General features: G+C 41.0%; 1 protein-coding gene across 1 annotated transcript in view; it reads right to left on the reverse strand.

The window, feature by feature from the left end:
• The window catches only part of LOC137176856 (complement C3-like), a 44,178-nt gene that overhangs the window by 3,042 nt on the left and 27,459 nt on the right, over nt 1-13,677 (reverse strand). The window contains exons 36-42 of the mRNA XM_067582852.1: nt 13,410-13,500; nt 13,222-13,311; nt 13,028-13,130; nt 11,601-11,690; nt 1,003-1,095; nt 821-904; nt 22-166 (exon numbers count right to left, since the gene is read on the reverse strand). Coding sequence (XP_067438953.1) covers nt 22-166; nt 821-904; nt 1,003-1,095; nt 11,601-11,690; nt 13,028-13,130; nt 13,222-13,311; nt 13,410-13,500 — 696 coding nt within the window. The remainder of the gene's footprint in view (nt 1-21; nt 167-820; nt 905-1,002; nt 1,096-11,600; nt 11,691-13,027; nt 13,131-13,221; nt 13,312-13,409; nt 13,501-13,677) is intronic.

A 13,677-nucleotide genomic window follows, 5' to 3' on the forward strand; every position in this document is an offset into this window, starting at 1 on the left:
ACACACAAAGAACACACTTACGATTTCTCCTGGTCATCATAGAAAATATCTTTGGATGTGCCCATGATAAGGAAGGTTTTGCCAATCCCCAGATCTAAAGCCTCTCTGCAATGTGGATAACTGAGGAACGCGCGCGGCTTACCCTCAGGACCCACATCAGAACTTCCTGTAATTACAATGCAGGAGAAGAGCACGAAAATGCTTATGGATTAAATGCATAACTAAAGGTGCAGTATGAAACATAACTATTGTATTCTCACATCTTCCAAGTAGAATTATGCTTAAAGCAACAGTTTGACATTTTTGAGAAATGTGCACATTAGCTTCCTGGTGACTCAGATAAGAAGAATGATAACACAATTATATACAGTATGTACGGTGAATATGAAGCTACAGCAGCAGCCAGCCAAGTAAGTGGCTAGCCTGGCTGTGTCCAAAGGTAACAAAATCTGCCTACTAGCACCTCTAAATTTCTAATTAACATGCATCTCATTTGTTTAATCTGTTCCAAAATTGAAGTGTAAAAGCAATGATTCATCATTTTATGGGGGGGTTGTGTACCAGACTATTTCTTGACCAGGACCAGTAACTTCCTGCAGTCTCCACTAGTTACCTGCCAATGCAAGCTAAACTGTCCAGCTGCTGGCTATAGCTTCCTGAGAGTGGTATCAATCATCTAATCTCACTCTTGGCAAGAAAGTAATTTCCCAAATATTCCCCAAAATGTCAAACTAAAATATCTAAGGTAGTGGCAAAAAATGTCACCTATTTTCAGGCACTTTTGTTTCGTTTTGAAGGTTCAAAGCAGATAAATACCCACCTTCCTTGATGACTTCCAGTATCTGCATTGCATAAATGTCGGTGGACCCAACGTATTCAGAGTTTTCCACTCTCACTTTGTACCCTGAGGACAGACAAGATGCAGATGTTAGCTCACGTGCTCCCTTACTTATTTCCTCAATCTTTCACTAACACAAATGCAGTCCATCTACATTCTCTTACCAAAATCAATTGTGCTGGTCGGTGTAGTCTCACATAACTTAGCTGTGCGCTGATTGTTGTCGATACTACCCTTCTTCTGCATGCTGCAGTTCTCTGGAAACAGACAATGGGCACAAAATAAATACACAACTGATGACCTGATGACCTAAATAAGCACATGTGCATATGTGTGGACAATAGTTGGGAACTTCTTTATCAGAAACATCAGTTTCTTCTACACAGCCATACACTGCTTTCCCGGACCCACAGTCCCTGACATACTGGATAGGCTCCCGGAGCTGCTGCACTCAGTCCCGTCCTTGACCAAACAATTAATAGTTCATGTGGGGACAAATGATACTGCTCATCAGCAGTCTGATTTTAATGACCTCTTCAAGTTAGTTTCAAATTCCTAAGTAGCTGTGGAATGACTTTCTTTATCTCTAGTCCAATCACCACACTTGCCTGTGGATCAGGGCGTTTCAACAGACTCCTCAGTCACAATATCGGCTTTTTTGACAATTTTAATCTGTTCGGGAATCCACACTCTATATTTAAAGGCGATGTGTGCACTGGGAACCTCCACTGGCAGCCCTGCGCCTCTCCTTGCCATGATGGTCCTGATCAATGCACGGTCTATTGGAAATAAGTCATTTATCCTGAATGACTTATTTTGTAGTGAAAGTGTAGACTTTATATTCTTGACTGAAACATGGCAGCAGAATATGGTAGGGCTGCTTGATTATGGCAAAAATCATAATCATGATTATTTTGGTCAATATTGAGGTCACGATTATTTAACACAATTACTCATTGGAAAGAGTTAGACCTCCTTCTGATCAATAACACATTATTTAACCATGGAGCTCCGGGCTGATCTGTTTGTTTCACTGTGCCAATCAGTGGTGGCTGGTGACTCAAAAAATTGGGGAGCGCAGGAGGAAAACCAACATGGAATCTTACAACAAACTGCATCATAATATATCATTGTCCCTCACCTGACAAGATCGGAGGGGTGGGGGGCAATTTTATATGCCAATAAAACAATTTGCTTTCAAAAACAAAAATCCCTGAGTGGTGACATTTAGCATATACATGTTTCTAAACAAAGAATTACTCATTTTAGCCGTGGAATGGTTTAGAATGTGTCTGAAGAAGAATACCCTTTTGGGAGCAGACTTAATAATTAAAGGAGAACACACATTTGGTTTGGAGACTTGATAATCAAGTGACGTCTGAGACAACTCTTTGATCAAACATATGCCAATTGTCCTTTCCACCTCCTGACCCCTGCTGATTTGACCCCTCCTGTCTTGCCCCTGGATTTGCCTTCATCTTGTATGTAAATGCCCCCCCCCCCTCCTATCTTTGTTTACCATTTGTTGGTCATTACTTTGATCCTCACTGTATAAAGTCTTGCCATTTCTTCTGCTCTGGGTCAGTCTACTGTATCAGACCAGCTCTGTGTCAGTATGCTCACCGCATTTCCGGAATGCTATTAAACCACTTCCACCACAGCAAACTTTGAACAAGGACTTGAGTGAAATTTTCTTCAACAAATGGTGCCGTGACCCGGATGGCAAGAGACCTTCAACGGAGACTCCTTTCCCAGACCAAAAACACACCAGTGACCAAATCCAAATTTCAGAGGTAAGGTCCTTTTGAAAACCTAATTACTGTTGCTGTGTATTGTTGGAGGTCTGTGGAATTGGAGTCCCGGAGAAGGGTGACGCCATCCTGATTTTAAGTAAGTTTGCTGTGTGGTTGTGTATGGGGGTTAATGAGATGTGTTCTCTGTAAGATGTTTCTGTAGATGTTTAGGAACGCTTGTAGTTTCATAACTGAGGTTACTTGCTTCTTCCTTGCCTTAGAATCTGACTCGCTCTTCTTAAGGTTTTATATCTCCAGTAATATCCAGTTACAGATAAAATGGCCATTATGAACTAGATCCTGACGAGGATAGGACCAAGGGTTGGTCCCCAGTGTTTGGGAAACACTGAGAGATAGTCTGTGGAGATGTTTCTGTAGATGTTTAGGAAACGCTTGTAGTTTCATAACCTAGGAATCTTGACTTTGTTGTGAAGTTACTTGCTTCTTCCTTGCCTTAGAATCTGACTCGCTCTTCTTAAGGTTTTATATCTCCAGTAACATCCAGTGACAGATAAATAGATCCTGACGAGGATAAGACCAAGGGTTGGTCCACAGTGTTTGGGTAACACTGAGAAATAGTCCAAAAGGGGACTAGTGAGTAGGCCTACGCAGGTTCCAGTGAAGAAGTAGGGTGATTTGTTCTCCCAGGGATTGACTAGTTCTCCCAATACTCAGAAACAGGTATATTTCATTTGTAAGAATCTGACTCGCTCTCCTTACACTAAAAAAATGATTTGTATCTTCTGAGTAGAATGTTGATTTGAAAGATTTGGTAAGTGAATTGTGGGCAAAAGTAGGTGTATATGAAAGTTGTTCTTTTGAAGGGATTTTACAGAAGGAAAATGTAAGTTATTTTAGCAGAGGGTATGGGAAAGTGTTGACTGGTCCTGTTAAATACATGTATGGTAAATGGTACCAAAAGCTTAAAATTTGTTGCAACATGAAAAAAAAAAAAAAAAAAAAGGAAAACGTGATATAAAGAAAATAAAAATTGAAGTACGGAAAATAAATGTTGAAGGAACAACATTAACAACAAATAAGAGAAAATAAATGTTGAAGGAACAACATTTACAACAAATAAGAGAAAAATGTGGTAAAGAAAGAAATTAGCCACAAATATAAAATCCTACGCAACTAAGAGTCTAGAAAGAAATAACACAACGCAGAGTTTAAACTAGTGCAACTAGTGTAACGACTAGAAAGAAATAACACAACGCAGAGTTAAAACTAATGGAACTAGTGCCACAGCTAGAAAGAAATAATACAACTCAAAGCATAAAACAATGCAGTATAACTAGAAAAAACTAGAACCAAATGTCCAACACAAAATCTAAAACAAAATAACACTTTTAAAAAAAAAATTGGATAAGTCTTCCGGAAGCACCACAACAAATATGAATGATTAAATCAAAAGATTTAATCTCATATTGCAAAGTTTTTGTTATGTTTGTCACTTCACATGTGTCTTTGTCTGTAACTGTTGAGGAACGCGTTTTATGTTTTCTTTTCCTTTTCCAAATCTCATATTGCAAAGTTTTTGTTGATGTTTGTCACTTCACATGTGTCTTTGTCTGTAACTGTTGAGGAACGCGTTTTATGTTTTCTTTTCCTTTTCCAAATCTTAGAAAATGACTGTTGTAGGAATGATATGGTGATCTGAGACTAAAAAAAATTGTTTGTAGATCAAATTATAACAGTTTTTCTAAGTATCTCACTACACAGGCGGAGCAGAGAAAATGGCAGAGAATCCCTGTAGGACTTCACAATTTGGACAAAGTCGACCTCCTGGAAAAGAGGCATTGAGAATTCCTTCATTTGGGGTGAGAAATTGCTCATTTGCAGCAACCCAATCCACATCAACCCTGTCTGTGGCACCTCCAGCAGAAGACCTGTATCTGAAGGTCCTTTCACTGAAAGCATGTGAAGTTTCACAACTTCACACTCCTTTCTTCTGTCAGATACCACACCTATAAATCTATTAGGGAGAGATTTGTTATGGAAACCAACTGCACCATCTATTACACACCAGATGGCATCTTTTTAGACTAATCAACATAACATAATAGCTGTGCTTGCAGCGCTGATAGATCAAAATCTAGACACACACTATTTGGTTCAACAAGAGTCATTATTGCCTCCAGAATAAAAGCCATATAGAGATAGAAGTACCCAAACCCACTACTAAGTCACAAATGAAAACTTTTTTGGGAATGACAGGATACTGCAGACAATGGATAATTGGTTATGTATCACTTACAACACCACTCCAAGATATTTCCAAACCCTAAACATGTTCCCAGCCACTCACCTGGTCACAACAAGCCGAGGAATCTTTTAATAAGCTCAAACAGGTACTGTTGTCAACTCCTGCACTAGGAGTTCCTGACTATAATCAATCCTTTAACCTCTTTGTACATGAGAAATGTGGATTTGCACAATCTGTTCTCACTCAGCGCCATGATTCTGCTTACAGACCTGTTGCTTATTTTTTTCCTCCAAATTAGACCCAGTAGAGACAGGACTTCCACCTTGTCTAAAAACTGTAGCTGCAACTGCACTTACAATTAACAATTCTGCTGATATTGTTCTAGGTTTGCCACTCACAGTCATGGTCCCGCATGATGCACTCACCCTAATCACCAGAGAGGCACACAGACACATGACAGGGACCAGAGAGGCAAAACATGTACTAACACTCACTGCTCTACACATTATGCTCAAAAGATGTATCATCCTTAACCCTACTACACTTCTGCCTACAGAAGAGGATGGTGATCCTCATAACTGCATGAATGTCATCTCATGTCCATCTAAAGCTCGTCCTGACCTTTCAAAACCTCCTATCCCTAACTCTGATCTTGGTTTTCTATACTGATGGCTCCTCTTATAGAGAAAATGGAGTGCCATACGCAGGGTATGCAATTTGTGATAATTTTTCAATTATTGAAAGCGTCGCCCTGCCACCCTTAAGCTCCGCCCAAGTAGCTGAGTTGTATGCACTGATGAGAGCCTGCTACCTGGCCAAAGGTAAAACTGTTACCATTTACACCATCTCCAGGTATGCTTTTTGATGTTTATATGACTTTGGCATGTTATGGGCGAACCGAGGATTCATTACATCCTCGGGGACACCCGTTAAACATGACAAATTAATCAATGAACTGTTAGATGCATGTCAACTACCTTCATCTATTGCAGTTGTTAAGCGTGAAGCCCACACCAAATCCAACGATCCTGTTTCAAACGGCAATGCTTTGGCTGACCATGCGGCCAAAACAGCTGCCAAAATTGGTAATCCTGTCCATGTAAAGCTCTGTCCTTCCATACCTGCTAACAACCTTGCTTCTCTTAATGATGTGGTCCTCTTACAGGAGACTGCTGATGTGAAGGAGCATAGGTTGTGTCTTTCCCATGGATGTAGATATGTCAATAACTTGTGGGTCCACAATGACGGCTGCATTGTGGCACCTATGTCCCTGTACCCATGGCTTGCACGCATGTCACATGGTTTGTCGCATGTAAGTAAAGGAGGAATGTGTCTGACAGTGTTGAAAAACTGGTATGCTCCAGGATTTACATCCTATGCCCAAAAGTACTGTGAGAAATGTTTGATCTGTCAACAGCACAACCCCGGGAAAACAGTAAAAACAACAATGTCGACACATCCCCCCTCAGGGACCCTTTGAAGCTCTACAGCTACTTTTATTCATATGCTGAAGTGTGATGGATATGATAATGTTCTTGTATGTATAGATATGTTTTCAAACTGGCCTGAAGCCTGGCCTTGCAAAAAGGCTGACTCTGCTTCTGTAGTGAAATGCTTGCTGAAAGACATTGTTCCAAGATTCGGCATTCCACAGAGCATCAACTCAGACAGAGGAACTCATTTCACTGGACAAATAACGACTGAACTCTGTAACTCACTGGGAATTAAACTAAGACTACATTGTCCATACCATCCTCAGTCTGCAGGGCTAGTTGAACGACAAATTGGTGTTCTGCAAAAACAAACTAGCCAAACTGTGTGCCGAAACAGGCCTAAAATGGACAACACTATTGCAGTTGGCCCTAATGTCAATGAGGTCCACACCCATCAGGAAACACAAACTTACACCTCATGAAATCATTACGGGTAGACCAATAACGGTACCAAGTAATTCAATACTATGCATGAAGAAGATGGATCTTCATGCTATGGATGAATCAATGATATCACTCTGCTCTGCCCTAACCTCTGCTGTTCAGTCAATCCCCAGGCAAGTAAAAGCTGTCCAGTCTCCTCCTAGTGACCAGCCGTGCCATAACACCCAACCAGGGGACTGGGTCTGCATCAGAGAGTTCCGACGAAAAACGCCCTGAAACCCCGCTGGTCCAAACCACAACATGTCCTGCTTACCACCATCACAGCAATCAAGTGTGAGGGTCGCCCCACGTGGGTCCACGCATCCCACTGTAAGAAGACGCCTCCCCCACCATGCACCTGAAAACGGCAGGATCCATCTTCATCCTGTGGGCTTTCTTCTTCATCACCTGTGGGCCCGTAGAGGGGTGGCTGCAGCTCTGGGAAGAAACTCCTCCCCCGAAGGACAACGCAGGGCTGACAGCCCCAGAAGAAGAGGTATAGCACCCGCAGCCGCCGGAGGAGAAGAGGAGCACCACAGGGCCCAGAGCCCCAGAAGAAGAGGTACAGCACCCGCAGCCACCAGAGGACAAGAGGAGCACCGCAGGGCCCAGAGCCCCAGAAGAAGCGGTACAGCGCCCGCAACCGCCGGAGGACAAGAGGAACACCGCAGGACCTAGAGCCCCAGAACAACATGTACAACACCCACCGAGAGTCATAACAGACACCAGAGACCCAGGAAAAGATACACAACAAACCCCATCACGCTCATCAAAGGAGCAAATCAAACAATCCTACAAACATCACAAACGAGACCTTTCGATACAACAAGAGGGGAACACACCCAAAATATATGAACCACAGCCCTCAACAAACACATACCTCCAACTGGTGAAAATGGTAGCTGATAACAGCCCCAACCCCAAAAAAAACTGTTATGTATGTGGATTCATTCCACACAGCACAACAGAAGGACTCCCATTGATGGCCTTGCCCATCACTTCCTGTGACACCTGCCACATAATACACTTTATCTCAACCTACGAACACTGTGCCTGTCCCAACTCACCTCCAATCAGACAATTAAACTGCCACCAACTATATACCAACTGTCACTCTTGCAACACTCCTGACCCTCTCACCCTCACAATGGTCCCAAAGACATTAACATGGTGTGTTGAAGGTAAAGGAACCATTCACATAAGAACATCCAAAAGTGACACAATTTACACCCCAACAGAAAACTCAATGATAAGACAAAAAGGAATGAACTTCTAAAACAACAACCACCATCAGACCCTATTGATGATTATGATCACCTGGCTACAATGATCGGACATTATTCTATACCACTACCAAAGGGTGTATATTGGATTTGTGGCATGAAAGCGTATGAATTTTACCCATTGGATGGTCTGGAAGACGCGGCTTGGGTCATGCGATACCAGCCATGAGAGTCCTTACCATGCCACCTAAAGCACATATTGTTAAAAGAGACTTATACACACACACACAAACACCATGGACAAGATTTTTCAGTGCTCTCATTCCAAGTTACAGAGCCATGGCAGCTTTAGATCAAATAAGGGACCTTTCTCATGCAGTTGAAGATCTTGCAAACACTACCGCAAGAGGCATGTCCATGTTCTCACAAGAAATGACTGCGGTGAGAATGATGACTTTACAAAATCGTGCTGCACTTGATTATTTACTGGCCTCTCAAGGAGGAACCTGTGCAGTAATTGGAGCTGAATGTTGTACTTTCATACCTGACCACAATGCCACCATACAAGAAATAACTAACCATTTGAATAATATTGCCAAAACATTACATAACCCTGTGACCACTGGTCTGTTTGATTGGTTTAAACATAAATTAGGAGCATTAGGTTATGTAGTCCTTGAATTTGTCTTGTTTGGTTCTGGAATCTTAACTGTTATAAGCCTTTTGATCACCTGTCTTAAATCTATCTGTAACTCATTTATCACTCAAACAACCACTAAAACCATGTACACCACTGCAACTCCACCTATCCTACCAATAGAGTTGGAAAATGCAGATTTTTTGTTTAAAATTGAAGTAGATTTAGATTAAGTAGACTATAGCCATAAAAAAAAAAAAAAAAAAAAAAAAAAAGTGTGGATCTAAGAAGAATACCCTTTTGGGAGCAGACTTAATAATTAAAGGAGAACACACATTTGGTTTGGTTCAAGTGACGTCTGAGACAACTCTTTGATCAAACATATGCCAATTGTCCTTTCCACCTCCTGACCCCTGCTGATTTGACCCCTCCTGTCTTGCCCCTGGATTTGCCTTCATCTTGTATGTAAATGCCCCCCCCCTCCTATCTTTGTTTACCATTTGTTGGTCATCACTTTGATCCTCACTGTATAAAGTCTTGCCATTTCTTCTGCTCTGGGTCAGTCTACTGTATCAGACCAGCTCTGTGTCAGTATGCTCACCGCATTTCCGGAATGCTATTAAACCACTTCCACCACAGCAAACTTTGAACAAGGACTTGAGTGAAATTTTCTTCAACATGTCTAACAAATTTTACTAACAAAGTGAAATTCAAATTTATAGTATTTAAAGTCATACAAGAACCACCAGTCAAATGTTAAATTGCACACAAACCCCCAAACTTAGCTAACAAAAAGTCCAAAGCTTGCTGATGTTTCAATAAGGTCAATCTATGAGACTTTAAAGTATCCTTAATGAGTGAAAACTCTTTCATAGTCCATGTTAGTGTAGTAGAATGGAAATGTATTCCTGTCTGGTTTAAGCAGGCCTGTAGTGTTTTAGTCTCTTGATTACTCGATAGTCAATCATTGTCTGTGGGTAGCCTTTAAAGGCAGATAGTTGTTTTTGCTGCACTCCCCTGATGCTGAATGCACGCCCCGTCTCGCTGGCCTTCTGCAATTGCTGCAGATCCCTCCGTGGTGACTCGCCTCCCTCAGAAGTGACCCTCTCATTGTCTGCTGTCAGTCCCGATGTGTAGTGGTAGCTTAGGCACCATAAACTCTCTCCTCCCCTGAGCTTGCATACGCTGCCTGATTGGACTGTGGGCCTTGGTCAGCATTTAGCAGCTTCATCTGGGAGCTGCTGCGGCAATTCTTCCACGCCACAAGAATGCTGCTGCTTTGCCTATAATTGGTGTTAACAATCATCGTCTTTGTTAAGAATTGTTTGGTCGGGTCATGCGGTGTTGTGGGCCAGCAGAACCATGACTAGTTTTCTTTTAGCTGAGCCATTTTAGGTGTGTGAGTGTGTGTGTGCATTGTGAGAGGGTTTTTTTCTTTTCTTTTGTAGTTATCGTTTGTTTACTCACAGTTTTGCTTAGTTCAGTTCATTCATTTGTCTCTACTTTATAGCTTACATAATGATTTCACATACATAATATTGTTTTCATGGCTTATTCTGTTTATTTTTTTTTCGTTGTGCAAATACAGGGCTTTTTTTTATGTCTGCAATAAATATTGTTTGGTGTAGTTTATTGTGTTTATTTTGTTCCTAAGTTGCTGGTTAGGTGTTCAATCATCTGACCAACTGATATTGTTTAGGAGAGTGTTTCTTTAGTTTGATTTTGTTTGTTTGTTCATTATTTTCTTTTTCTTTTTTTCTTGTTTTGTTACACCACTGGCAGGAGGCCCTTTTTCTATAGCTGTTGATAACCAGTGTTAATCGTTTCAACATCAGGGCCACTGTATGGTGTTTTTGTTTGTTTGTTTGGTTGAATACTTTACTGATTTTGTATTCCTTTTTAATTTTCAGAAGCTATATGTTAGCTCACTCCATAGCATCTCTGTCTTACAAACATGAGGGTGTAGGTTCAATTCCACCCATTGCTGACTTTAATCTTGGTAGATTTTTCAATTGTGTTCAGCTTCCAGTTATGCAATCTAAATTCGCTTTCAGCAATCACACACAATTTCTACAGAAATTGCATTTTCTAGTTATTCTTATTCTTCCGAATGTTTTTTGCAAGCTTTCAACTCCTCTATACTTTGAGCGATAGAAAGCATTCAAATATCAAAATGTTCAGCTCTTTCAGGACATGTGAGCTATAACTTGGTAAACAGGTTTTCCATGAGAATCTGCACGACATACTGAATCATGGCACCAATAGTCCCACCTTGTGGTCATAAATAAAACACCACCACACTACTTATTAACTACCAAATCTCTTAAATGTAACATGCCATGATAATCAAATTGTATTTGTACAGATGGAGATCCTGAACAAGTGTTTAGTATTTTCAGCAATGCTTTGTGATTCCTTTCAGTTTCAGCATTCACACACATTTTCCGCAGGAAATGCATTTCTAGTTATTCTTTTTTTACTCATTTTTGCTAATGTTAAAATAAAGAATTATTGATGGTTGGAACCACGTCTCTTGCTTCTTAGTGTAATGAACCTGATTGCCTTTTTGGGTTATTGGCACTGGTCTTAGGTAACATTTGTCCCTGAAAAACCTCCAGGGTGGCGTAGTTGGATTCCTTTGATTACACTGGTTAGTGCCCTACATACTATTCTCTTGCCACATTAGCATCATTATACTAAGCATGATAGCAAGCTGACATTAGAGTCGCTAGTGTGGCTGTTGTTTAATCTTCTGTCGGCGTCAAGTCCTCCATCTTTACTCAGGTGCAATACTAAATCGCTGCAGTTTACAGACAAAGCAGAATGATCACCCCCAAACCACTGATCAAGATATGCTTTACCTCTTTGAAGCACATTGTTCGTGTTGTGTTTATGTGTTTCTTTTACAAGAATTTTAGGTGTATGGTTTGCTTAGGTATGCTTGCTGTAGACAGATTTGATCATCAGTGAGACTTCATCCTGCTTACCTTCAGCACATGTGCATTCAGTATTTTTGCAGAGCCTCAAAAGCTTGCCAGCTGTCCTCTGTGGATGGTAGAATTTCACACAACGTGTCTCTGCAATGAGAAAGAAAGATATTTAAAAATTAAAGCTGCAAGCAGCGATGAACGGGCCCTCGCGCCTCTATGCACGTTGGGCCACGACGCAATCGAAGGTCTTCTGTCACGGGCATGTAGATGTCTTCAGACATCTACGGGCTGTCTTCAGACATCTACGGGCTGTCTTCAGACATCTACGGGCTGTCTTCAGACATCTACGGGCTGTTTTCAGACAATGCAAGAAGGAGATAAACATCACTTCCTTTGTCCACTGTTTTGCCTGCTGCTGGGGCTGCTTTGCTGAAATTTTGTAGGGGGCGCTATTCAGCCAGTTTGCATCACTGATGGAATATTGTCATGTAGACGTGTTCAGGCCAGGACTCTTATCAAACGTGTAAAGTTTGGTGCAGACTAGAGCATGTACAATAAAGTTATAGCAACTTCCTCTGTCATGGCGAAGCATCAAATCTCAATGGTGCTTGGACTTATAGTTTAGACATCAGAACCATTTGTTTGACACAAAGTCCATGCCTAGAGATTGCCACCCCATTGGTTTACATTGTTAGGTGTGATGTGGCACTACAACTTTCAGGGCTTACAATATCTGAACCGTCCGAGTTATTACAAAGTTTTTAACAACTTTTGTTCAGCACAGTGTCATAAGTCATGTATTGAAGTTTGAAGCTGATACCATTAATGCCCTAGGAGGAGATAGCGTTTCTTGGGGGTCCAAAATTGGCGCAAAGTTGTACTTTGATGGGTATATTGCGGACTTCCTGTTGGATTTAGGTTAGGGGTGTTACATATGATTTGTAGGTCTTGATGAGAGGAATAATTGAGTTTTGGTTGGATCTCTCTACGACATTCCTACGGGCCGTGGCAGCCATATTAGATACACAGGTGGCGCCATAGAGCACCTTGTGGCACTTTGGGGGATAATTTTTACATTTTATCAAATTTTACACCAGACCTGATGTGTGTGCCAAATTTGGTGAGTTTTTGAGCATGTTTAGGAGGTCAAATTAAGGGTTGAAGTGGCGTAATAATAAAGAAAGAAGAAGAAGAAGAAAGAAACAACACACGAAATACAATAGGGTCTTCGCCCCTTTGGGGCTCTGGCCCTAATAAGAAAGAAACAAACACATGAAATACAATAGGGTCTTCGCCCTTTGGGGCTCAGGCCCTAAATATTTTGTGCTGATTGCAGTACATCACAAAATGAACATAAAATACTTTGGGAATCTAATAATGTCTGCTTATTCATCCTGTTAATTACTCTGAACATTTATCAGCAGCAAAGAAAAATCATGAAGCTCACAGAGGCAGCATATAGTATAAGTGTCTTTGAGACTCACGTTCATAGTATTCATAGACAGACACAGCAGCTGGTTGTAAGACGCCCACTTTCAGCTTCTGATGAATCCTAAAAGCAATCTCCTCTGGACGTTCATGAGAAATCTATGGAGAGATGTAAGACAGAGGTGAGACAGAGATAAATAGAACAAGGCAGAGAGAAAAGGGGTAGAGGGAGGTAATACTGATGCCTTGCCTTGTCCAGGTAGATGATGAGTGAGCCTCTTTCTGACAGGACCGTATTCATCTCATATTTTGCAATAGTGCGGGCATGTCCTTTGGACAACTACACACACAAACATACACACAAACATGATTAGACAACTTTCTAGACCATAAAACACATCTCTATATGGGTATGTGCATATCTGTAAAGACTCTTACTGAATCGAGGTCTTTTGTGTTAACGGTGAAGCCAGTTAGCAAGCCAATATCCAAGATTGACATGGTTGCATCACGCTCCTTGTCCTTAAAGCTGAACACAGAAAATGGACAGAATATTTTAAAAAACAGAATAAAAAAGATGGAGAGAAAGAAAGTGAAGGGAAGCTTTTTTAATCAAATATCAAATCAAATACAGACATGGCTGAAAATATTGGTATCTTCCATCTTAAAAAAAAACCAACTTATTTTTCTCTGTATTAAGGTGAAA

Source organism: Thunnus thynnus, chromosome 3 (assembly GCF_963924715.1).
Source record: "Thunnus thynnus chromosome 3, fThuThy2.1, whole genome shotgun sequence".
In the NCBI taxonomy this organism is placed as follows: Eukaryota; Metazoa; Chordata; class Actinopteri; order Scombriformes; family Scombridae; genus Thunnus; species Thunnus thynnus.